The sequence below is a fragment of the Diceros bicornis genome, chromosome 9, assembly GCF_020826845.1.
Source record: "Diceros bicornis minor isolate mBicDic1 chromosome 9, mDicBic1.mat.cur, whole genome shotgun sequence".
Taxonomy (NCBI): domain Eukaryota; kingdom Metazoa; phylum Chordata; class Mammalia; order Perissodactyla; family Rhinocerotidae; genus Diceros; species Diceros bicornis.
The window spans coordinates 76,391,891-76,416,851 of record NC_080748.1 but is presented as its reverse complement, the minus strand read 5'-3'; the positions used below and the strand labels follow the sequence as shown (position 1 = coordinate 76,416,851).

The 24,961-nt window shown below is 41.5% G+C and overlaps 1 protein-coding gene across 4 annotated transcripts in view; it reads left to right on the top strand.

Moving 5' to 3' along the window:
* Positions 1 to 24,277, top strand: part of TMTC4 (transmembrane O-mannosyltransferase targeting cadherins 4) — a 64,921-nt gene extending 40,644 nt beyond the window's left edge. For 2 of the 4 annotated variants that reach the window (XM_058548439.1, XM_058548435.1), the window contains exons 12-18: positions 6,527 to 6,606; positions 6,777 to 6,884; positions 6,993 to 7,134; positions 12,868 to 12,982; positions 13,982 to 14,094; positions 18,966 to 19,035; positions 20,188 to 24,276. In XM_058548439.1, the coding sequence (XP_058404422.1) occupies positions 6,527 to 6,606; positions 6,777 to 6,884; positions 6,993 to 7,134; positions 12,868 to 12,982; positions 13,982 to 14,094; positions 18,966 to 19,035; positions 20,188 to 20,336 (777 nt within the window). In that variant the 3' untranslated portion in view covers positions 20,337 to 24,276. Of the gene's footprint in view, positions 1 to 6,526; positions 6,607 to 6,776; positions 6,885 to 6,992; positions 7,135 to 12,867; positions 12,983 to 13,981; positions 14,095 to 15,401; positions 15,935 to 18,965; positions 19,036 to 20,187 lie in introns of those variants that run through there. The other 2 variants (XM_058548437.1, XM_058548436.1) reach the window with 2 other exon arrangements.
* The last annotated feature ends 684 nt before the right edge of the window (positions 24,278 to 24,961 follow it).

Here is a 24,961-nt window from a genome sequence, read left to right as displayed (position 1 = left end):
TAAGAGAAAGCAAAATAATTTCAGACAAAATTACATGAATAAATCTAATGAATAGTTGACATCTTATTGTGACCCTGAAGTGAAGAATAGTATAAAAGGTGCTGACTCCCTGTTTGTCTTTTTCTTGAATTAAAAAAATCTTGTTCATGTTTTATAGTTAAGAGACTTAGATAAAAGAGTGAGTGGCTTCAGGCTTATATTGTTAATTTGCTTTGCTGGCCTATCAATTTATCCTATGCTACTAAAAATAAATTGCCTGTGATTTAATTTCATAAATGTTAATAGGTTTGCTTTATTTTTGCTTTTTTGTTTGAATCACAGTAATTATATATTCTATTTATATAGTCATTCCGCACAAGGAACTAAGATTTCTTTGTAGAGGCTCTATTATTAATCTCCATTATCCTCCCCCTAAGGTTTTTAGAGAGAGAGTATTGTTTTCTTTATTTTTCCAAATAGGAGAAACTGAGGCATAGAAAGGTTAGTATTTAGGTGGCTAGATAGAGACCTGGTATAGTGTGGTGCCCAGATTAGTAAATGAGGGGGGCTGGGACATATGTGACATTTGTGCCTCTACATCTGCCCTAGTAAGTGATTTCATATATTACAGGCTAGAAAACACAGGGTGTGCACACAACCATCCTATGCCTGTGTGTATAGTTTTCTCTTTTTAATTTAAGACATGTGTACCAGACCCCATCTTCAACATGGACTCGGTGGTGATGTCCTTTCTAAGAACTCTTTTCAGTGATACCATTCCATATGAGCAGGATGGAAGTTTTTTTTTTAATTTCTGCTATAAATTGCAGTGTAATAAAATTGTCTTCCTTTCTTTGGAAAAAATCTAGGTTGATTTCAGGGAAGAGATCTCGTTTAAGAAGACATTTGTTTTGCTCAACTCTGTTGCAGGCAATACATTTTCTGTACTGGTTTCCACTTCATATTCATTGAATGTTAAGTAAGCAGTTGGCACCTGGCTCTAGATTAGGCCAAGATTTACAAACTGAGACTCATCTTTCTCAAAAGATTGCAATATCCACGTAGGTCGTGCCGTGCCTGGTCTGCATTTGAATTACCCACAGTGCCTTGCATATGTTAGGCACTGAATATTAGTGATTAAACTGAGCCAAATGGAAATTAAATTCCTTGAGCCTACTGTGTATAAGATACCAAGTATCTAATTATATGTACAGTCACTTCTAGTTTTTAAGGCTTAAAAGTATGTTGCACTTTGTATCAACTCTGTGATACAATTCTAAATTCCTTTAACAATGGAAAGGATCAGATACCACAATGAGGTATTTCCTTAAGGATGAACCAGGATGGGTTATAGGGTTTTTATGTGTTTGAAACATTTTAAGTTTAACATCAAATATTGGCAGAATGTTTGAAACAAGCTGGTTTTAGCGCTGGTGGTGAGGGCCTTGTATCGTCGATGGTTTTGTGTGATTTGTGTCACATGTCGCCCAGTTGCAGTGGTGGGTTTTATCTGTGGCTTCTGTGCTGCCTCACTGCCTCAGTGTATGAATCACAAAGGCTAGAGGGAAAGTTCAAGAATAAACAGGCTTTTTCAATCTTTTACATTCCATGGGGAAAAAAATCAATCATTCTTTAAACACTATTTTAAGGAAACTGTGTGGGTTTTTTTTAACAAGAGGTTATCTAAGCAGCTGTTTTCTGTTCAAACAATTCCCTGCATATAACCCATAGGATAAGGCTGCCTCTGGGTAAACCTGTTTACAGTTCTTAATGACAGACAGCTTGCCTTCTAGGGCTGTATCAGATTTTTAAGTAGTTCCATTGACACAAATGCAGTCTGCATTTCCAGAGTGCCCCTTCTTTATCTCCGGATCCTCTGCTCTTGGGCATTCTGGGTGTCTCACAGAACACCGTCTATACTGCAGAGGGCGGTTGAACACTTTGAGCTTTTTTTTGAGAAAACAGAATTTCCTCGTAACAAAGGAGAGCTGCAGGAGCTCGGGGGCGGAAGAGGCGGGAGTCGTGTTGAGTCTGAGTAGAAGCTGTCTTTGTATTCTGGGGACCACGAGCATGTGCTCGAAGGTTGTCTCCAGATTCGTTCTTTTGTGCGCGGGACAGGAGGTGAAGCAACTCTTCCAGGCTGGGGCTGGGGGAGGTGCAAAGTCGGACCGTTTAGAACATATCTTTCAAAACACGTGCTCTGGGCACAGCATTGACTGGCCTCCTCCAGGCTATAATTTGAAGATGATAATGCCTACAAATGGGCAATAATTTGGTTCAGAAAGTTTAAATTTTACTGTGCGCTGCACAATAGCACACATTTCTATCATTGTGATATCTCTGCTTGTGATCCTTTTGTCAGACTAGGTAAAAATAAATGTATATACTTTAAAATTGGCAGTTAAAAAAATCTGTTACATTTATGCTTAAAGAATGTCACTCCATACCCTTCCAGAAATATTAGTATTTTTGAAGACATGCTATAACTATAGGTTATGATTGATAAGGCAGGATGTGATTATATTTTCGGGGGAGGGTCTGAAGTGTTCTGATGTAATGCTACTTGAACGTGTTTAAACCATTACTGCATTTCACAATATATTAGTTTGCTAGGGCTACCATTACAAAGTACCACAGACTGAGTGGCTTAAACAACAGAAGTTTATTTTCTCACAGTTCTGGAGGCCAGAGGTCCAAGATCAAGGTGTCAGCAGGGCTGGTTTCTCCTGAGGCCTCTCTCCTTGGCTTGCAGATGGCAGCCTTCTCGCTGTGTGCTCACATAGTCTCACCTCCGTGTGCACGCACCCCTGGCGTCTCTGTGTGTCCAAATTTCCTGTTCTTACAAGGACACCAGTCATATTAGGTTAGGGACCCTAACAGCCTCATTTTAACTTCATTACCTCTTTAAAGGTCCTATCTCCAAAGACAATCACATTCTGAGGTGCTGGGGGTTAGGACTTTAACATATGAATTTTGGGAGACGCAATTCAGCCCTTAACACACAACGAGAAACATTATTTTACTTTAGGAAAAATAATAGATGGTCTGAATGAGTGGGTCTAGAAATCACCTTGAGCAATCAGCCCCATCTTCACTTAGCGCCCTAGTAAATGGGTGTGATATCGTGAGAAAAACACAGGCTTTGGAGCCTGGGTTCAAATCCAGCACCGCAGCCTCGAGTAAGACGCTTGACAATGCTGCAGCAGTCCCTCCCCTCGGAAGGGAGGGTGACAGCAGCCACCTGGCAGGGCTGCTGTGAGCAGAGACTGTGGGTACAGTGCCAGCCCCTGCATCTGGCTCTTGGCAGCCCTCAGCACATACCGCTGCCGATGTGACTGTCGTTATTATTAGTCACACGTAACACACCTAACTGAATGAATTTCTGTAGCATCATCTCCTCTGAGATACCTATTGGCCTGTACATTGTAAGCCTCCAAAAGGAGCTTTTGATTATCAATTAATACTTTTGCTACTAGTCCTCATGAGTCTGTGCAGTTCTGCTGCCCTGGTCACAGATTGGGTCCCAGCTCCTTTCCTTGTAATTTTTTCTGAGCCCACATACACTTGAGAAAATGCCATTAAGTTGGCCTCCCTGGTGCCCTTGAGTTAAGATGACTTGAGAATTTCTAGTAGGTTTGCAGCTATGAGTCTGTTTCTTCTAGTCTACTTTACCACCCACTTTAATCATTAAAAATTCTCTCTATCTTTTTTTATAATTGAGGCAAAATTCTCATAACATAAAATTAACCATTTTAGTTCTTCAAAAAATTAAAAATAGAATTACCATGTAATCCAGCAGTTCCACTTCTGAGTGTATATATACCAAAAAGAATTGAAAGCAGGATCTAAAAGAGATATTTGAACCCACGTGGTCATGGCAGCACTATACACAGTAGCCAAAAGGTGGAAGCAACCCAAGTGTCCATCGATAGATGAATGAATAAACAAAATGTGGTACATACATACAATGAAATATTATTCAGCCTTAAACAGGAAGGAAATTCTGACACATGTTACAACATGGATGAATCTTGAGGACGTTAAGCTAAGTGACATAAACCGGTCACAGAAGGACAAATACTGTATGATTCCACTTGTATGAGGTGTCTAGAGTAGTCAAATTCATAGAAACAGAAAGTTGAGTGGGGGTTCCCAGGGGCTAGAGGCAGGGGAGAATGGAACGTTAGTGTTTACTGGTTACTGAGTTTCAAATATGCAAGATGAAGAGTTCTGGAGATTGGGTGCACAACAGTATGAATGTACTTAACCCTACTGAACTGTACACCTAATAATGGTGAAGATGGTAACTTTTAAGTTTTGTTTATTTTACCACAATTAAAAAATAAACTAAAAAAAAACTTCCCATGTTTTTCAGAATAAAATGATTATTATTAAATAATTTTAAAATTAACCATTTTAAAGTCAACAGTTCAGTGTCATTGGTGCATTCACATTGTCATGGGACCACGACCTCCATCTGGTTCTAGAACACTTTCATCACCTTGTTCTCTTTCTATTGGTGTATCCCTGTTGGTTTCTCCAGCTTGTAGTTTGATGAGAGGAGTGAAATGAGAAGTGTGTATGGGAGCTTTTCGTCTGCAGGCTGGCTCTCTGGGTGATCACACTACCCGTGGCTTTAATCGCCTGCGGCTCCCTGCCTGCCACGTTGGTGTCCCCAGCCTGCTACTGACTCCTGAGCTCACGTGGCCACCTTGATCTCTCCACTTAAGTTTTCCAAGGACTTCAAAATCAGCCTGATTCCTATCCCCCCAAACAAGCCTGTCCACTCGTCACATCACCTTGAAAGCCATCAGTCACTCAGCTGTGAAAGTTAGAAACCTAGCATTCATTCTCGACGTGCTTCCCCACTCCTATCAATTCCTCAGCAATTTCTGTGCTCTTCTGCTCCCATGATGTTACTCACATCCCTCCGCTTGCCCACTACCACCCTAGTTCAGTCTGCTATCCTCACTCCCTGGGACCACAGCCACAGGCTCTCCCTGGACCACTGATGTCTGCTTCTTCCCCACTCACGTGTTTCCCACAGTGTGATTTATTTTACATAAACATAGATCTGATTATAACCCTCTGCCACCCTCCTGCCCCTGGCTTTTGTTATGGGTTGAATTGTGCCCCCAAAAAGATGTGTTCAAATCCTAACCCCTGGTACCTGTGAATGTGACCTTATTTGGCAATGGGGTCCCTGCAGATGTCATTGAGATATAAGTTAAGATGAGTTCATACTGGTAGAGGGTGGGCCCTTAATCCAGTATGACCGGCGTCCTTGTAAGAGAGAGCAGAGACACAGACAAACGCAGGGAGAAGGCCATGTGAAGACAGAGGCAGACACTGGAGTGACGCAGCTGCCAGCCAGGGAACGCCAAGGATTGCTGGCAACCACCGGAAGACAGGAGAGAAGCATGGAACAGTTTCTCCCTCAGAGCCTCCAGTAGAAACCAACCTTGCCACCCCTTAATCTTTGCCTCCAGAACTATGAGGGAATACATTTCTGTTGTCTTAAGGGCCCCAAGCCCCAGCGTGTGGTACTTTGTTATGACAGTCCTCGGAAACTCATGCACTTACAGACCCTGTGCTGGCCTTCTGTTGCTCTCGCGACAAAGACTAAAAACCAGACCTGCCGCCGCTCACTCGGGGTTCCCTGGGCAGCCTGCTCCCCCATACTCTCAGGCCTGGTCCCCCCTGCCCTCTGCACCCCAGCGGCGCTGTGCTTCTTGTAGTTGTTCAACTGAACATCCCAGGCTTCCTTCCAGCCCAGGGACCCTGCCCACTTGCCTGCTCTGCCTGGGACGCTTCCTCTACCAGAGTCCCTTGACCTAGTGACCCACCCCCCCCGACCCCCGCCCAGCTGGAAGGCCCTTCACAGGACAGCCTCCCCACACTCAAACCAGGAGCCGCCCTCGGGACTCACCTTCCTCCAGGCCCCGCACACCTTCCAGTGACACGTTTATGGTGCAGTCATTTGACTCACAGCCGGGGGCTCCAGGAGGCAGGGGTCTGACGGGTTTGCCCACCACTCTATCTGTAACTGGGGTGCAGCGGCATCGGTCATCACCTGAGGGAGGGGATTATTAGCGTGAAGGAGAGTGTTTGTGATGCCACGGAAAAGGGCTGTGGTGAATAACACAGACTCGTCTTCCTCCCTCTCCCGTCCACGGGCGACTGACCACATCTTCAGCCCCAGTGCAGGACGGAGGTGTGGGGGGAGGGGGGGCGAGTGGAGGGATTAGCAGTAAAACCAGCCCAGCTTCGTAATTTGCCACTTCTCTCTGGTGAGCTCTTTGGTTAAACATCCTTCTGTCGTACTTCAGCAGGACGTCTGCTTGTTACCGCCCTTTCGGGGAATCTTCTACAGGCGGGGGATTAAAGCACAGCCCTGGCCAGCCCTCCGTAGGGTTTTAGCTCAAGTTCTGGTGGGTGGGTTTTTTTTTAATACATTTGCCTTTTGTTTTCAGTTACAAGAAATGGTAGATACCCCAGAACAAAGAAGTCTGTCAGCTGATGGCCAAGTGATTGTCTATATTTTCAGGTTCACTACAATGTTGGCAAAAACCTGGCTGACAAAGGCAATCAGACAGCCGCCATCCGATATTACCGGGAAGCTGTGAGGTACTGCAAGCCTCTCATTTCATTTATATACGCGTCTTGGTTTAACTTTCTAGGATTAAAAGCCTGTCCGCATAAAGACCCCAACTTTAAGATATCTTTGCCAGTTCCTGAGAGTTTGGTAAAGACTACTGAGCATTAACAGGTGGCTTGGTTTCTCTCTCCACTTCCAGATTAAATCCCAAATACGTCCACGCCATGAATAATCTTGGAAACATCTTAAAAGAAAGGAATGAGCTGCGGGAAGCGGAGGAGCTGCTCTCTTTGGCTGTACAGATACAGTGAGCATTGTCTTTCTAGTTATGCTCGTGGTGCAGAGATGCGCTCTTGCCTGCTGCAGGCTAAGCCTTTCTTTTCCTCGTTTATCTTTTTTAAAAATCATCCTCCAGGCCGGACTTTGCCGCCGCGTGGATGAATTTGGGCATAGTGCAGAACAGCCTGAAACGGTTCGAAGCCGCGGAGCAGAGTTACCGGACAGCAATCAAACACAGGAGGAAATACCCGGATTGTTACTACAACCTTGGGCGTCTGGTGAGTGGAAGATGCCCTGTGGCTGCAGAGGACAAGATTGGATTTTCCCGTATCTATAATAAAATGACAACGGTAACACCCATTTTGGCTCTCTACATCTTATAAAGTTCTTTCACGTATGTTCATCTCACATGAAGGTAGCCATTTGATCTCCTTCTGTGTAACTTTTTAAGCTCTAATTAGAGAGCAATTCAGCTTGGATTAGCCAAGTTTAAGAGATCACAAAAACAACAGGTTAAACCAAGGAATAAATTACAATTTATAATGTCCCTCGTGCCCTGTAAAACAGTACTCCAAGGGGTAACGTCCTGGTAAACATCAGTTTTTCTGTTTTTAAAATATGAATAGAAACTGAGATTGAAAAAACAAACTCATAATGTGATTTCTGAGCTTCTGTCTTCTCCTTCCTCCAGGGACAGCTCCCCGCATCCCCCTGCGTTCCTACTGATAACTGTTCTCCCCATAAAGGACAGCTCAGGACGACACGGGATTTATCGGAAAGAGCTTTGAGATTATGCGATGAAAATAGAAAATAATGTGTTCCATAGTGACTTTCTTTTTTTAGTTATTGACGTAATATTTATAAAGGTCTGATTGATCTTGATTTTCTTTTTTTTATAGTTTATTTTTTAATTCAAATAAATATTACAGCAGTAACTAATACAATAATTTCAATAATCTTAAAATCTGAAAACATATATTAATAAGTGATGGTGAAATAGATTCTGGCATCATTTCTGAAACGCCTCCGTGAGGGGGCACAGCTTAATCATGAAAGCTCTGGATTTTCTTAAAAGGAAAGAACCACACACACAAAAAATGATAATGATGTGAGATGATGGAGGTGGTAACTAACCTTATTGTGGTAATCATTTCACAATACATATGTGTATCAAATCATCACATTGTACACATTAAACTTAGATATGTTATATGCCAATTATATCTCAATAAAGCTGGAAACAAGACTTACCCACAAATAGCAAAATTAAACAAGAATGATTATATATTCTCCCTCCAATTAACCCTTTAATTTGGTTTCAAGAAACTAAATACATATGTTCCTCATATATTTAGTTTTATTAAATAGAATTGTTAAGGGAAAAACTTTTGCTCATTTTAGCCAAACTGGAGTACATGTATAGTGATGTGATTTTTAAAAGAAGTTTATGTATAATTTTCTGGATTTTATCTTGCCCAGCCTCACAGGTAGGATTGCATCAAAGTTGTTTTAAAGACAATGCCTGTTTATCTTCATTTTAAAGTGCCGAAGCTTCTTGGTCTTGTAGAGTCTTGTCCTGTCAAAACTAGTGGTTTCCAAAGCTGGTTGTACATCTAAGTCATCATCCCATCTCAGGTTTAAGGAATCAAAAGCTCCATAGAGGATCTGTATTTACAAAAACAAACCAACAAAATTCCCCTGTGATTCCTGTAGCCTATTGTTGGCTCTGCATTTGGGAAGCAGATCTGTCTGAATATTGAGCAGACAGACTGCCCAGGTCAGAGCAGAAGAGACTGTTTAGGGAGAGCAGCCTAGAAAACATGAACTGCTTTAAGTTTGTTGAAAGTCCAGGGTTCAGTTTTTACCATGATGAGAATGTGTTTGGTCTAAACTGCTTTGTTTCTGGACTGAGTAGCCTTGACTGTGTGAGTTGTGGAGGTAGAATTTTATGAATGGAGGAAACAAGGCAGCAGGAACATGTGGCTAATGATGGTGAAGTTTTACTTCTCTCACCCTGCATCAGTCGCTTTAAATGGGCAAGTACTGCTTGTTTTACAAATTTTAAAGTGAAGTGGCTTGCGTGTTTTTATTATTCAAAAAACAGAAAACATGTTTCAGTTATGATGTATCATAGGAAGATACCATCTCTATATACTTACTCTAGTGTGGAAAAGAGGAATTCTTTCTCCCTGGGCACAGAGGGAAGATGGCAGTAATGTGACTGAATCCATGCAACAGCGAGATGTTTGAACAAGGAAGATTGATAGCAAGATATTCCTGTTGTTTCATGTAACTTTCCCTGGAGCCACTTGACCTTCCTTGCATTTCTGGCTTTGGGTTTTCTTTTTTTTTTATGTTTTAAAATTCTTTGCTTCATGATCTAGTTACATACTTTGATGTTGAAACAGCTGTCTCTATGAAACCTGAAGATTCCAGGAGAGCTAAAACTATTCTACTGATAAACTGTTGTAGGGGATGAAAAAACTGTTTTCCTCTACCCTTCTAGGTTGTCTCACTGGGGCCCTGCAAATTAGACTGAACAAAGACAGATTAAGAAGAGAAAAACAGAGTTTATTAACACATGCATGGCGCACACACGAGGGAGAAACTCAGTGATGAGTAACTCAAAGGGATGGTTAGAACTTGGGCTTATATAGCATCTTCACAAAGAACAATAAATTTGTAGAGAAGTGACAAGACAAAGAAGAGGTTGTAGGCTTCCAAGGGTGGCAAACTGTCAGAAGGTAAATATATGGGGGATAGTAATGAAGTAAAGTTCGTTTATATAGGTCCTTCTTCATGGCCATGGAACTTCCCCAGGAGGGGGGATTTATGGAGTCCTCATTTCTCACTTTCTGCTTTAGCTAGATAAGGGAAGCCCCAGGAAGGCTTCCTTCTGCATCTGTTGACTCTCACATGCCTTCAGTGCAGTAATCCTTATGCGGAATTGGTGTATTTGAGGTGGCACATGTTGATCCTTTACGTTGTTCTTTCTGGGGAGAAGGGTGGGAAGACAGTAAAACTTCACCATAATAGTATAAATAGAGACCAAAAAATTCATTCACATACAGAGCAGGGTGGATCCTGGCAAAGTTAATGAGGAGAGAATGGGGGATGGGAGCAGACTGGGTATTATCTGAATGCTTGCACTGAGTGGTGGTTCCAGGGATTACTGTTTCCAGTTACTGTGTCTTTAAAACTAGTTACTTGCGTGAGGTGTACTTGATAGCCACGTGAATTCTTCTTTCCTTCCTTTTTTTTCTTTTTTGGAGGTAGCTTTTTAGGTTGTCATTTGCAAAGTGAGTGTATCAGCCTGCAGCCTTCCAGTTACACCTTAAAGCTCTGATACTTAGCAGTCTTCTCCTTCCCCTAGCAGCTGCCTGTCACCGCGCTTCCTTGGGCTTTGGAAAATAGAGAATTTAAGCTAAATAAGCCCTCTGTAAGAGTTACGTCCAAAGAAAGGAAGACCGAGTGTAAAGTACAGGATTTTACCATGTGCTCTAGTCCTCGGAATGCATTCCCACCTGCGCGCAGAAGATCCTCTGTAGCATTGGCTGCACTGAGACCTTGTCCTGCTCTCTGTGTGTATTGTTTCCTCATTACGCTGCCGTGAAATGATCTTCCTGTGTTCCCTTCCGCCAGCTGTTCTGGCTTATTGGAAGATCTTGCTCTCCATTGTTGTTTAATTATCCAGCTTTTGCCTGCCTGACAGCTTAAAAGCATTAAGAGCTTAATTTTGAACAGCTCAACCAACACATTTATATACTGGCAAATAACTTACAAGTTTGTTTTTAAAAAATCCTCCTTAGTCACCCTTTAGTAACAGAGGCAGAAATGTGTTTTGATTTCCGGACCCAGATGAGAAGGGAATATAATGCAGTTGTCTGGTGAGATAGGAAATTGTAAGAGCTGGATGATGTGGGACGTGTTACTGATACTAGAGAATTACGGTAATAGTGACTGGAAACATTACTAGAGACAATTCGTTACGCAAGGACTATTTGTATCCGTCAGGATCCATTCAGGAAAACGGAAACCATGCTAACTAAGTATTGTAAATAGAGAAGATTCAATACAGGGAATTGGTTAGACAGTTGTTGGAAGGCTGGAAGAGCGAAAATGGAAAGGCGATATTAACTCAGAGTAAAAGGAAAGCCTGTAGCGTTGGGGGAACAAACTGGAGGAAGTGGTGCCAGCAGAATTTAAGAGCTCAAAGAAGGGGCCACCACCTCAGGAGCTGAGATCATGAAGGAAGGACCCCCGCTTCCAGCCCTGAGACTGTGGAGCAGGGGACATAGCCACTTCAGAGATACTGCCAAGGAAGGGGAAGGAGAGAGAGAGAGTGGGGGGAAAGGGCTACTCCGGTCTTCCATCTGAGGGTCACCTGTGACTCCTATTGGCAGAAACTTAACAAGGAGCCAGGTGGCAAAGGACCCTGGGAAATGTAGTTTGCAGAGTATAGAAAGAGGGGCATAGGACTAACAGGTAAATAACGTGTACATTACCCATCCACATTCTGGGTGGGGTGGTTCTTGCTAAGTCACCATTTTTCTCTGCTTCCCTTAAAGTGTTGTTCACTTTGTATAGATGCTATAAGAAGGGTAAAAGTCAAGACAAAAGTAAATTTTACCTGATTCAGTCTGTTGTTAATCTTCAATAAATAATAATAATTATACAGTAATAAATAATAAAACGTGAAGAATTTTGTTGTTGTGTAAATGAAATTATGTTGGTTTTCCTGGGTGCGTTAGAAAGAATGTCACCACGGATTTTGTCCACGTGACTCAAACGCATATCACTTGCTGGAAAGAATTGCCTGGGAAATCAATTCACCATCAAATATAGAGAGACAATTAAATGTTCATATAATAACAGGCTAAATTATTTTTAAGTTTTTTAACTTTTCATATCATTTCCTCATTTAAGGCGTAAAATATTGTAACTTGAGTTTCTGAGTTTCATGGGAAATTCTGACAACATTTTTAGCAAATAGATATTCGCAAATGTTTCCATAATTCATTAAACCTTTCCTTTTCTTGCATAAGATGCCACGTATTTGCTGTGTGGGTCATAGGGCAAGTCAGAATGTTTCTGTTGTCTAATGAAAAGACAGATTTGACAGTAAGTAAAGAAATAGCCTTAAACTCTGATGAATTGTTATCATTTGTACTTTTTGCAGAGTTAAAGGCACTGAGTTCATTCAGATGAGATGTGCGTTTGAACTGAGTTAAAGAGGGCAAGAGGGTCACCTGCTGAAAAATCCATCACTTTCTCCCTCTGAATGCTTTTATTCACCATGCAAATGGAGAGCCCGCCATTTTGGATTCTGTTATGGATGTTACATGCCCTCTCAAAAGCAAGCAGCTGATAATTCTCTCCTCTTAAAGGAGGCACACGGGCTCCAAAATACCAAGGGGTTTACATTACCACATAAGGCTTTTCCAAGGAATTTATAATGTCTGGTCTACTCGTAGTTGTATATGAAGCTTAGATGTAGGCAGGAAGAGGCTGCTAGTCCATTCTTCACGAGGTAAATTTGACACATCTAGCTTTTAGTCACATTAAATTTTTTTTTTACCCTTTTAAGTAATACCTTATCAAAGATGGACTATATGAAGCCCTTCTAGAAAAAGACTACTGATTAGGTTTTTAACTTATTTCTCTTGATTAGTCTGAAATATGATTTGGCACCTGGAATCACTAAATTATAAGTTAAAAGGCTGTAGTCTCGGGAGCTAGACTACCTGTTTCTAATCGCTGCTCTATCATTTCTAGATGTGTAACTTCGGGTGAGTTACTTAATTTCTCTGTGCCTCAGTTGCTTCAACTGTAAAATGGGGATAGTTATCTACTTCATTGAGATTATTTTGAGAGTTAAATGAGTTAATATGAAAAAAATAAAAGCTCAATAAATACAAGTTAGGTTCTAGATTTGGTTTTGGTAAATGTCTTGGAGAGGGAAAGTTGAAAAATTGGAATATTGATTTTTTGGGTCCATGCTTTATTTTCAGTATGCAGATCTAAATCGTCATGTGGATGCATTGAATGCATGGAGAAATGCTACTGTGCTGAAACCAGAGCACAGTTTGGCCTGGAACAACATGATCATACTCCTTGACAATACAGGTACGGAAAAGTGAATTAAATCAGCTAGAGGAAATTGCTCCACAGCATGGTACCATTGAATAATTAAGAAATAGAGATTATTGTGCGTTTTTTTCCCCTAGTGCTGGTTAGAGTTTAAAAAAATAATAATTTGGGGTTCAGTATTTTGCATTACAAAAATGTCTATCCTTCTAGAAAATGGAGTTTCCTTTGACGTATTGGAATATGAATGTTTGGGAATATGACACTTTGCTTAGAATCAGGATTGAGTAATGGAGGAATATTTGTGCTAATATCTCATTTCTTCTATAGCCTGTTATCTAAATGCTGGAGATACCCAGAAGTGAGCAAGAATGGCTTTGGGGCTTATGACATGGATGGTGCTACATCTATGCTCTAAAGTTCATGGACTGTACTCAAAGGAGATGCTTTGAAACCTACACTCAGAGCCATGGTTCCTTATTTTAGATATAATGCTAACAGACTTGATGGCCTGGTTTCTTTGCCCATAGCAGACTCAATCAATTAGTAATTACTCTGGTCCCCTCGTTTTAAAAATCCAAGCATCCCATAAGAAATGATAGTTTTAATTTGGCAGAATTTCATTTAAGCAATGCAAAGAGATATTCATTTGTTTCTAATGGAAGTATAGAATGTGTACTTCAATATGATACATATTCAGTTATTAAAGTGTTCCTAGGATACTCTTATTCTGTAGACTTGTTTTCTCTGATTTGGGTGTAACTGGTATCTGGGGGAAAATTAAAACTAGGTTTATATGCTTTTACAGAATTTAATCAAAAGCTATTTGTATATTATGTCAGAATTGTGCTGGACTGCAGTGGCTTTGTGACTGTTCAGTCGTGTGTGTGTGTGTGAGACACATTCTACACTGATTTTCTTGAGTAGTTTATTCATGCTCATTGTGTATAATGCACATAAGCCCTGTTAATTGGAGAGAGAGACTCAAATACTAGTACAGTGTTATCCTGTTGTTTATTTTTCCGTTTTCTACTCCAGGTAATTTAGCCCAGGCTGAAGCGGTTGGCCGGGAGGCGCTGGAATTGATACCTAACGACCACTCTCTGATGTTCTCGTTGGCGAACGTGCTGGGGAAGTCCCAGAAATACAAGGTGTGTACACTGCAGGCCCTGATTTCTTGCAATTAATGCCAGCATCTGCCAGAAGCCATAAATGTTACTTCTGCCCAGTTAAATTCGGAATTAGGCCAAAACAGTGGTAGCCGTGCACCAGTGTGGCTTGGTCAGTTTGCCTCCTGGAGAAGTTGGCCCAAAAGATGGATTTGTGAGGTCAACTCCATGTCCTTTCTCATCAGAATTCACCACCGTTGCTCAAACGTGGGGAGGGGAAGCCCAAAGAAGGGGCAGTGACAGCTCATCCGAGCAGATGCCCCAGCCCCCACCTGGCGCGAAGCCATTTGATTCTGTTCCTGCAGTTGGGCTGGAGCTCTGGGTTTAGGGCGCCGTCTTCACACTAAAAGAATAATGGCCCGTGGAGAATACAGGCCTGGTTCTTGCTGCTTGCAAGCTTTTCCTCATCTAGAGTAAGTCATGGGTCATCTGCAAGGCCCTCGCAGTGTCTGACCAACGAAAACCACATGGTATTAAATCTGGGCTCTAACTGCCCTCCAGGATCAGCCAGGAGTAGACTGTGAATCGAAAGGTGCAAAACTCCCTGTGTATCGAAGGGGACTCAGTGTTCCTAATACCGGGAATCTCAAACCTTAATTTTGTGTCAGAAGGAGCATGTTAAAATACAGATGCCTAGCTTCCTCCCCACAAGAGATAGTGTCTCAGTCAGTTGGGTAAGGTCAAGAAATACGCATTTTTTAACCAGCATCCTAGAGATCTAACAGATGTTACAGGAACAAGCTTTTAAAAGCAGTGCCTTAGTCCTTTCTTGAGAGAAATATTTTCTTTCAGAATCAGAGGCTCTACCTAATTTGGTCACACTAGGCCTAAAGGTTAGTGGTTAATTAATGTATGTTACAATATTATTTACTTCTCCTGTTTTGCTCCTTAGATAGCATTATCAGTATAGTTTTCTATAATAATCGTAAGATATTTCTCTTGTTTTTGAATCTCAGGAAGTTTAAAAGCTTCAGTATACATTTTAGCATTTCTAGATTTCGCTTCAGAGACGACTTTTTGAGGGGTTTAGTTTTATTTTTTACAGCTCTGCTTGTGTAGGCGGGAGGGAGGTGAGGTTTGTAGATTTCCCTTCTAATGAGTTTTCCAGCCACCTGTGTCAGCCTGGGACAGGTCTGGAGCGTCCAGTGACCAGTTACAGCAAGGCATCTTCAGGATTTGGCTTCTGTAATCATTGTATTGATTTTTCTCTCATCTCACAGCCTATAAACTGGAATTGTTCTTAAGTGACAGAAGTTGGTTTCCAGTTCACATTGTTCTTTTTTTTCCAGATAAAGTAGAAACGACTCCGTAGAACAGAATGGAGAAATGGGTTTCCCATTTCTCTACACATTTTGCATCCTAATTGTCCAGGCCAGGGTGCTGAGCCTAAAAGGAAACAGAAGATGGAATCTGAAATAAGATGCTTACTGTGTGCACTGGGCAGGGTCACTCTGGAGAGGAGGTGATGTGGTTATGACTTAAAGGGTAGAGTAAGCAGACCCTCCAGCTCGGCCATCGTCCCCATCAGGAAGGGTCTGCTGTCTGTACAACTCACTTTCCACCTGAGCATTTGCTGTTTTATGTTATCATTAACATTTGATAAATCTCTTCTGAGACTTTGATGTGCAGAGTGAGCCTTCTCATTATATCCATATGATTATGGGGCACCTTTTTATCCAAGCAGCCCTTTTTACCAAAACAGCAGTCACTTAACCACTCCTAGCTTCAGTTTATTCATCTGTAAAATGCAGATGGTGATATGGGAAAATGCCCAAGAACATAATTTATAACTATTAAATGGTAAATATGTAAATACAACAATAACTTTACCTTAGTGATCATTAAATGAAACTCTAAGGATCATTAAAACCTTTTAGAATTTATATTACTTATTGCCACTTAATTTCCAAATTGTGGCTAATGTGATAGAGCAAAAATGCAAAAGTAATGTTTTTCAGCGCTTAAGGTGTTGCCTCTCACGCTGATTCCTCTTCCTATATTACCTGTTCCACTGGCCCTGTAGGTTACATTTATAGAGCAGCCTCCCCAGCTCCAGACGTTTATGCCACACCTACATGAATTTTTTTGAGCCACATATAGATACTACTTTTATTATTTACTTGATATCTTTCTTTAAATAGATTTTTAACACAGATAAATGTATTTAAAGTGGAAACATGATATCACCACTATAAATATTACATAACTGACAATAGAATAATTTTATTAAGTCTCAGGTAGATACCATTGCTGGCCAAGGCTCTGAACCTGAGGTCACCCTCTCTCAGCTTCAAAGGGAGATTGGCAGGTGTTAGAAGGAGTGACCCCCAAACCACCACCCAATGGAGACTTTTGTCTGGACTGAACCAGAAGACAAGAAGGCCTATTAAAGAGGGAACTCCCCTCTTCCTATGTGATTTGTGGTTTCAACTTCATGTCGGACCACCTGTGTTGCCTTCCCTAGTTGGAGCGGTCTGCAGGGCGTCCCTTGTGAAACGCTGTCTGAGGGAATAGAGATGGGTTTGAGGATGCTGCTGCGGTGATGCTGGTACCCCAAGGCCAGTGTAGCTGAAATGACCTCCGACTGCCCAGTCCCTCTGCCTAGACATAAAGACCCCCACTTGTTCCTCTGCGAGGCCTTTCTCTGTCCCATGTGTTACCCTAAACTTTTGTCAAATATATTTCGTCTGATACACTTCAGAAAATAATATATTATTTTCCCTTTCTGTTGATGAAAAAAATATCCCCGATTTTAAATGTGAGTTTATTTATTTGTTTCTTGGCATAAATCAGCTCATGACCTAGGTCTTTCAGCATCCCCACACCTCCGCAGATCAGTTTATAAACAGTTCATTGCTTTCCGGAACAGGGCCGTTGAAAAGCCTGATGTAATAGATGAGCATTTCCTGGGCTTTGAATACCCACAGACGTTTGTGTTCTAAGGAAGCCTCCAGCCCTGCCCTCCCTCCCAGGACCCCCTTGCAGTCACAGGGGCCACCGAAGCATCCTCTGGGGGCTGCCCCACTGTCACCCAAGATGGAGTGTGTCCACTCACCCTCACCTCCCCGCAAACCTGCTCTTCTTCCTTCTTTTGTCAACATGCCATCATTTTCCTGTCTTCCAGACTTAGGAACTTGGACTCATTTTTCCCTCCCCCATTCCCTCACTCGTCCTCCCATTCCTTCCCGCCGGGCCTCCTCGTCACCCACAGGGTGCAGGCCCTGCCTTGCCAAGAGCAGCAGCCTCCCTGCACACGCCGTCCTGAATACCACATCCTCCGAACCCGACTCCGACTCCACACGGTCCTGAATGATGTCACGCTCACGGGCCTTTGTGAAATGAGTTAAATGATCAAGAAGGAGCCTAGCATCCCCTCGAGAACTCCGAACTTGCTTTTCATCTCTAAATCAGTAGTCTCTAGTTAACACATTTTAAAGTACATTTCGGTTCCCTGGCCTTCCTGTTTCTCAAATTTTAGGTTTTAAATGGAAATGTTTGAAAATCATCAGAAACAACACGGCTACTTAGAAACCACTACAAATCACAATCCAGTTGACTTTTTTTGCAGCGTCTCTAACCTGACAGGAAGCTCTTAGACTTCTCGGAAGGAGTTTCAGCTACTGAAGCGTGGAATGTAGACCCTGACTTTGAACTGAGTTCTGCAAGTGATGTTGCTGACATCCTGTATATTATCCCGATGTCTTTTTTTCAGTCCCTCATGGACGACATTTCTAAAATACTACAAATTTTTCTCTGCCAGCTTTGTCTAAAGCTTTTGGTTTCAGAGATGTTCGCCCAAATGCCGAGCCTGTTTCTCAGGAGTGCACAGGCCAGTACAGGGCGGGGAAACCGGCCTCCCTTCACTTTATACCACACGTGACCCTGGACGTGGGCAGCCCCTGGAAAAACTCACCTAGGGCGCAGATAGAAGGAGCAAACCTGTCCCCAGACCACCAACTTTGGTTGTTTAAGCTTAGGAGTCTGATACTCATTAAAGCCTGCTTGGCCCTCCAGGAGCACAGATGCAGGCGGCGGGAATAGCCGCCCCCGGCAGGTCAGGCATCTTTATTTCTCGGCATTATGGTCGAAAGGGACCATCCAGTCAGCCATGGTCCGGTAATGATCAGACAAGGGAACACTTGGCCAGGCTTCTGTGTGACCCGATTGGAAGCGAGTGCTATTTGGAGGGAATGCAGGTCTATATAAGAGTCAGTTCTCGCACCTCAGGGGTGTTCGGCCATGGTCAGATGCCATGCTGCGACAGCTTAGGTGACAGGTGGCTATCTCTCCCTCAGTCTCTCTGCTCATTTTTTCCAGCTGAATAGGCTGCTTCTGCGTTGCCGAGGGGGTTGTGGGTTCTTGGGGGAGATTAAATAGGCCCCAGCTCCTACCTTGAGAATCCTGGAAATGAGTTCATTGATGCAACTGAAAATGACACTTTCATGAGTGTCCTCAACAGCCCAGCCCTTTCCTAGTTGTTTGACCCTCACCCTTTCTCCACTGCACCCTGAACCGCACTCTTTGCTTGAAGTTGCAGAATTCCAGCCACTTCAGGGAGGCCGGTGGCAGAGCTCATTAGCATATTCATTCTCTCTCTGCAGCTGCCAGTGCTTTCCACTGACCCTCCCCCCTCACTCCTGCCCTGTCACCTTTGCCCTGTCCCACATTTCCCTGCTCGCCCTTTGAAGTCTCTTTTCAACAGGGCGTGGCCCTGCTGGTCATTCCGTTTCTGGGAGAAGGATACGGTAGTCCAAAACGAGCACGTTAGAAGTTTGAAAACCATAGGCGATAGAACTGTGTGTTGCTTTTGCATCGTATGCAATACCTTATTTTTTGTGTATTTTGTTTTTTAGGAATCTGAAGCTTTATTCCTCAAAGCAATTAAAGCTCATCCAAATGCTGCAAGTTACCATGGCAATCTGGGTAAGGGAAATTTTCAATTTGAATCATATTGAAATTCTATGTAATTTTAATGAAATGGGTACATTTTCTGTAAAATCAATGTTTGGAGAGTAGTTTTTATTTTTTAAATCTAGCCTGTATTGTCCTTTATAATGTGGGGTTTTTTTAAATAAATTATTACATGAAAAAGGTAGCTAAAATAGTCCTAGTACAAATCTTAATAGTATGACCAGAACAACCCCCAAAATCCCCCATTCAGTTTATCACCTTCTAATGATGAAACTCAAATTTTATTTCTTTGTGTGAAGGAGCCTAGAATGCTAAACTGAGAAGTACTTTGTAAGTTGAAAGTCTAACTTGCATCCTTTTTCCGTAGTGGACCCTCCATTCTAGCCTGGTCTTCTCTGTGTTCTTATCTTCTCCCAGACCTTGGCTAAAGACACTTTTACAATGATTTATTCCCTAGAATTCCTGTCTTCCATTTTTACATTTCAATAATTAAGATTTTGAGAACAGCGTGTAGATGTTTAGAATGCTCAGTTCCCTGTGGACTCTCGAGCTTCTCATCATGCAAGTCATGAAACATTGATAGTTGTTCTTCTGCCCATGTCAAAAGTCAGTTTTACTTGCAAAATCATTATAATAATCAATATAATAATAATCTAATAATTAAATTTATTTTAACTATCACTTTATGGTCAGATCTTGATGTTAGAGCCCCTGCTTCTAGCTGGCAACGAACAAGCTATTATTTTGCCAAAAGGTGTGGGGAAATCTGTATTGAAAGTAAACAGCTGGACTTCCACATTGTCAGGGCTCCAAGCAGTGCTGGAGCCCAGCCCTCTCCAGCCTGGCTTCCGGAAATTTCATGGCAGCGTTGAGAAATGTCATGTACTTTTCCTTTTTCTTCTTCATGTAAGAATGTTGCTGTCTGGAGGCGGATCATGCCTGGTGATATGAAGAACCCCAGGAGGAACTGGGGGGGTTAAACGGACAATCACCGGGGAGTGTGATTACAATAAATAATGTTTGCAGTACAAACAATATTATTTTAAACAATGATTTTTGAAAACTGTTTGCAGAGGTTCTGTAATATTTCTTTGTACAAGTGGTTGGGAATACTGCAAGTTATTCAGAAGCATTTCCAATGAAATCCATCTCTTGCTATTTCAGCTGTGCTTTATCATCGCTGGGGACATCTAGACTTGGCCAAAAAACACTACGAGATCTCTCTGCAACTTGACCCCAGTGCCTCAGGAACTAAGGAGAATTATGGTCTCCTAAGGAGGAAGCTAGAGCAAATGCAAAAAAAAGACGTCTGATCTTTTTCCCTCATTTTTTGAGTTTGTGCATATGTGCATGAGGCATATCTTCAATGTTACGTGGTTACATTTAACCATTTAAAAATCTTGTTGTTTGTTTTATTCCGTTTTTTTTTCCTATGAAAACAAAGACGTGCAAAAAGATTACAGCACCAGCAATATACCCTTCAATGCTTGATGTGGTTTTTGCATTGAAATTGTATTTTTTCAGACAACTCTGTAAATTCTAAAATTCCAAGTATGAGCTCTTTTTTAATTAAAAAGAAAAAGAGAAAAAAATTACCTTGAGCGACTTGAATAGAATTAAACCTGCATTGGGGATGTGAGCTGTGTTGTGTAGGGACTAGCGCTATTAAACGTCGATTGTAAATAAGAAATGCCAAACTGACTCCTACAATTTATATAAATATCCACTGTGTCTGTATATTAGAATTTTTATTTAATGACAAGAAAGAGTAAATGAAGATTTTTGGTTTTTTAATCTTTTTTTAAAACAAAATGAACTTCATTTGTAGGGAAATATATTTATTAGTATTTTTGTGTTTTGAACAGGGCAAATAATTGAATGAAGAATGGAAATTTATCATCTAGTATATTTATGTACTTTTTCCTCCATAGGAGGAAATTCAGTCCTGCAATGTTTTTTGGAGTCTCCAACTTGTGCAGTTTTATAATACAGAAAATTATGTGGTATTCTACATAAACTGTCCCTATTAATAGAAAATTCAAGCCATGCTTTAGGCAAAGGCAGGCAGCCTGATGTCTTTGTTACATCCGCTGTTAAGAGGGCTACACATGTATGTAAGTTGCTTTTTTATGTTTTTAGCTGTAAAGCAATTTTCCATTTGGCTTAATGGAACTACAGTCATTACTATATCCAGAAAACACAAGAAGTAAATTTTCTCTCAAAAGGAGCCACATTTGGGAAATTTGTGGTACTTTTAAGAATTGGATTATTTTTCCTGTTTTATTTAATCAGAATAATCATGTTAATTTGTTTTGCTTTATCCTTCTATGTATGCTATTGACCTAATGATTTATGCAATCTCTGTAATTTCTTATGCAGTAAAATTATTACACAAACTGATAAAAATAAGGCACATCACCTTCTTATTAGATGACTTTCAAGTTAGTGAACTGTGTGTCATCCTTTTCCTTACATCGAAATCAAAGTGACCAATTCATCTTTTCTAGTGTGTGGCTTCTATTTGGTTTTAGGGACCATTTAATAGGATTGCACTGCAGAGTTATCCAGGTTCAGAGAACGGGGTGGATAGATCCCACACTGAGATGAATTTGATTCTCTACACTCACTTTTTGGGGGGCAGATCTGCATAAACGTGTAAATAAGTAATTGTAGTTTATGATGGTTGACATACATCAGAAAAGAAAGTGCTGTGTTTCAGACATTTCTTAAATGGTCCCAAAATGACAGTAACAATTCATAGATCTCGTAGGGGCAGGAGCTGTCTCATTCTTATTTATGCTCCTATGGTGCTTAGCTTGGCAGATAATAGATGTACTCTATGTTTGTTGATTTTTTTTAAAGCAAATTTCTTTCTTTAAAACAGTACTTGTCTTTTCAGAGTAAAGAAAAAATATTTCTTGTGAAAGCTCCTTCAGGATTCATTTTTTTTCCTACTGATATTGAAAATTTAGTGTCAAATCAAGACGAGCAAATCTGGGCCTCCTGCCTCCAGAAAGAGTCCCCTTGGCTTTCACCGCTCCATCTCTCAGGATTTCCATTGCAGCTGTCTCCTTTCCAGAGAAAACAGTCATTAATTTGGTTGATATTTCAGAAAGTCTTTTATCTCTGCAGATTTTGGAAGTACACCACGCTGGCTCTCTTTTCTTCCTTCTTTTTCCATCGGAAGGCGGCCACCCTCTTTATTTCTTGGGTTTCCTTCCTAACAAGACTGAAGTGGAAGGCTGTCTCTCAGTTCCCCTCTTATTTGGTATCTTTTTATTTTAATGTTTTTTATTGGTAATCACAGTAGGGGGTATGGTAGGGTATGTCAAAACAAACATGAGGGGAGTTGCCAGCTTGAGAACTCTGAGAGTCCTAATCACCATTCTTCACCTCTCTGATAGAGAGCATCACGAAACCCCAGAAGGCAGTTTGGGGTTGTTTTTGCTTGTTTGGTCAACATATGTTACTGCTACATTTGTTCCCTGTTTAGATGCAGTCGTACATTTATTTCTTAAAAATTTCATCCTGTAGACATAGCCTACTCTGCCTTGACGGGGCTTTTTGGGGTTCTGATTCTATCACATTTCTTAAGTATGGTGGTCTTTACAGTTTATTTCAAATGACTGACTTAAAATGTACAGAATAGAAGACCAAGCCCCACAGCAAAGCATTGGACATCTATGACCATATTCACATCCATCAGCATGGACTTTGGGGTGAGAAAACCTAGATTTGGATCTTGGCTCTCACACTGTGACGTTATAGGCAAGTCATTTAGCATTGCTTAAGCCCCAGTCTCTCATCTGTAAAATGGGGATAAGATCTCCCTCATGGTAATGAGGTGCTTGGCCCAGGAGACCCTCAATAAATGATAAATTGGATTTGGGGAAGAGGGTGTAGATTTTGCAGTGGACAGATTTGGCCTTAAATGCATTCATTCCCTCATTCACTCAACAAATATTAATTGCCTGACATGGCCCCTTGCCCTCATGCAGCCAACAGTGCAGTGAGAGATAATAATTGTCAGATGGTTGTATAATTAATAACAGAAGAGGGAGACTGGATCTAGCCTGAAGAATCAGGAAAGGGATACTCCGAGAAGGTGACTTCTGAACTGAGATTTGATAGGCAGAGAGGAAGAAGATTGCTCTAGGCACTTTGTTCTCAACCAGGGGAGATTTTGCTTCCCAGCGGACAGTTGGCAATGCCTAGGGACATCAGTTGCCACAATTGATGTGCATCAGAGGATGCTACTGTACATTCACCAATGCACAGAACAACCCCCCACAAAAAAATTATCTGGCTCAAAAGGTTAGCAGTGCCAAGGTTGAGAAAAACTGGACTGTGCACACAAAAGAAACAGCATATGCAAAGGCCCCGTGGTGAGAAAGCTAAATTACTTGGTGAGCAGATTCCAAGGAGGAGGGGGAGGGGCACTTGATGGGGCTGGTAAAGGTGACTAGAGGCAGAATATGCCAGTGTTTACAGACCAAACGGTCTTTATCTTACACCATGGAAGGATTGGGGAGTGACATGATCCGATTTATATTTTGAAAAGATCACTTTGACTGTTGGTGGGGAAGGAATTGGAGGGAGGCAAAGAAGACAGGAGCAGATCAGCAAAGAGACCGTTCTATATGTCCAGGGTGGAGATGAAGGTGGCTTAGTGTAGCTGCGTGGCAGTGAAGTCGGAGAAATGTGGACTAACTTGAGAAATGTTTAGGGGTCAGTTGGTGATGGATAGGAGGTGGATAGGTGAGGGAATGAGAGCTGTCAAAGTTCTTCATACAGTTAAGCATAGAAAGGTAGAAGCCATTGAGAGGGAGAGGCTGACTATAAACTAGAGAGCATGAGGGCCTTGAGAAGAAAGGAAAGGCTGGGACCCAAAATCAGGTAGAGTTTAGCCCTAGAAAAGAGGATATAAAGCCTCTCTGTCTGTTACAAGGTCCAGATGTGGACAGATGTAGACATATCTGTACAATTGGCCAATCTCCAGTTGTGGTATAGTCAAATTACAAGAATTTCAACCTTTTGAGCTTCAGTTTCTTCATATAAAAAATGCAGGTAGGGTCTGGCCCGGTGGCGTAGTGGTTAAGTTCGTGCATTCCATTTTGGCGGCCCAGGGTTCGCAGGTTCGGATCCCAGGTGCGGACCTACACACCGCTTACCAAGCCATGCTGTGCAGGCGTCCCACATATAAAGTAGAGGAAGATGGGCATGGAGGTCAGCCCAGGGCCAATCTTCCTCAGCAAAAAGAGGAGGATGGGCAACAGATGTTCGCTCAGGGCTAATCTTCCTCACCGAAAAAAAAAAAAATGCCAGTAATAATGCCTAACTTGGAAGATTGATGTGACGATTTAAGTTAATAAAATGCCAACAGCTTCACTGTCCAATAGTGGCTAGGGAAGCCACTAGCCATATGTGGCTGTTGAGCACTTGGAATGTAGCTAGTCCAAATGGAGATGTACTATAGGCATAAAATAAATGCTGGATTTTGAAGACCTGGTATGAAACAATAATGTAAGATATCTCAATAATTCTTATATTGATTATATGGTAAAACGATAATATTTTAGATGTATTGGATTAAATCCAATATATTATAAAATTAATTTCACCTGTTTCATTTTACTTTTTAATGTGGCTGCTAAATTTAAAATTACATATGTGGCTTGCATTTGTAGCTCACCTTATATTTCTAGTGGATAGTGCCGGTCTAGAGCATAATAGGAACTGAGTATATGGGACCTACCCAGCAACCTAATTCATTATTTTAAAAGAACATCGGTTGCATCTAATTATTGCAATCTAATTACTTTTTTTAAATGTATTGGATACCTACAAGGTCTGCATTCCTCATCTTTGTCCCTAAGGCTTTCCTAAGTGGACTAGTCAGATGCCCTTCTGAAAACTGGATTTTAGCACGCCTATCAAG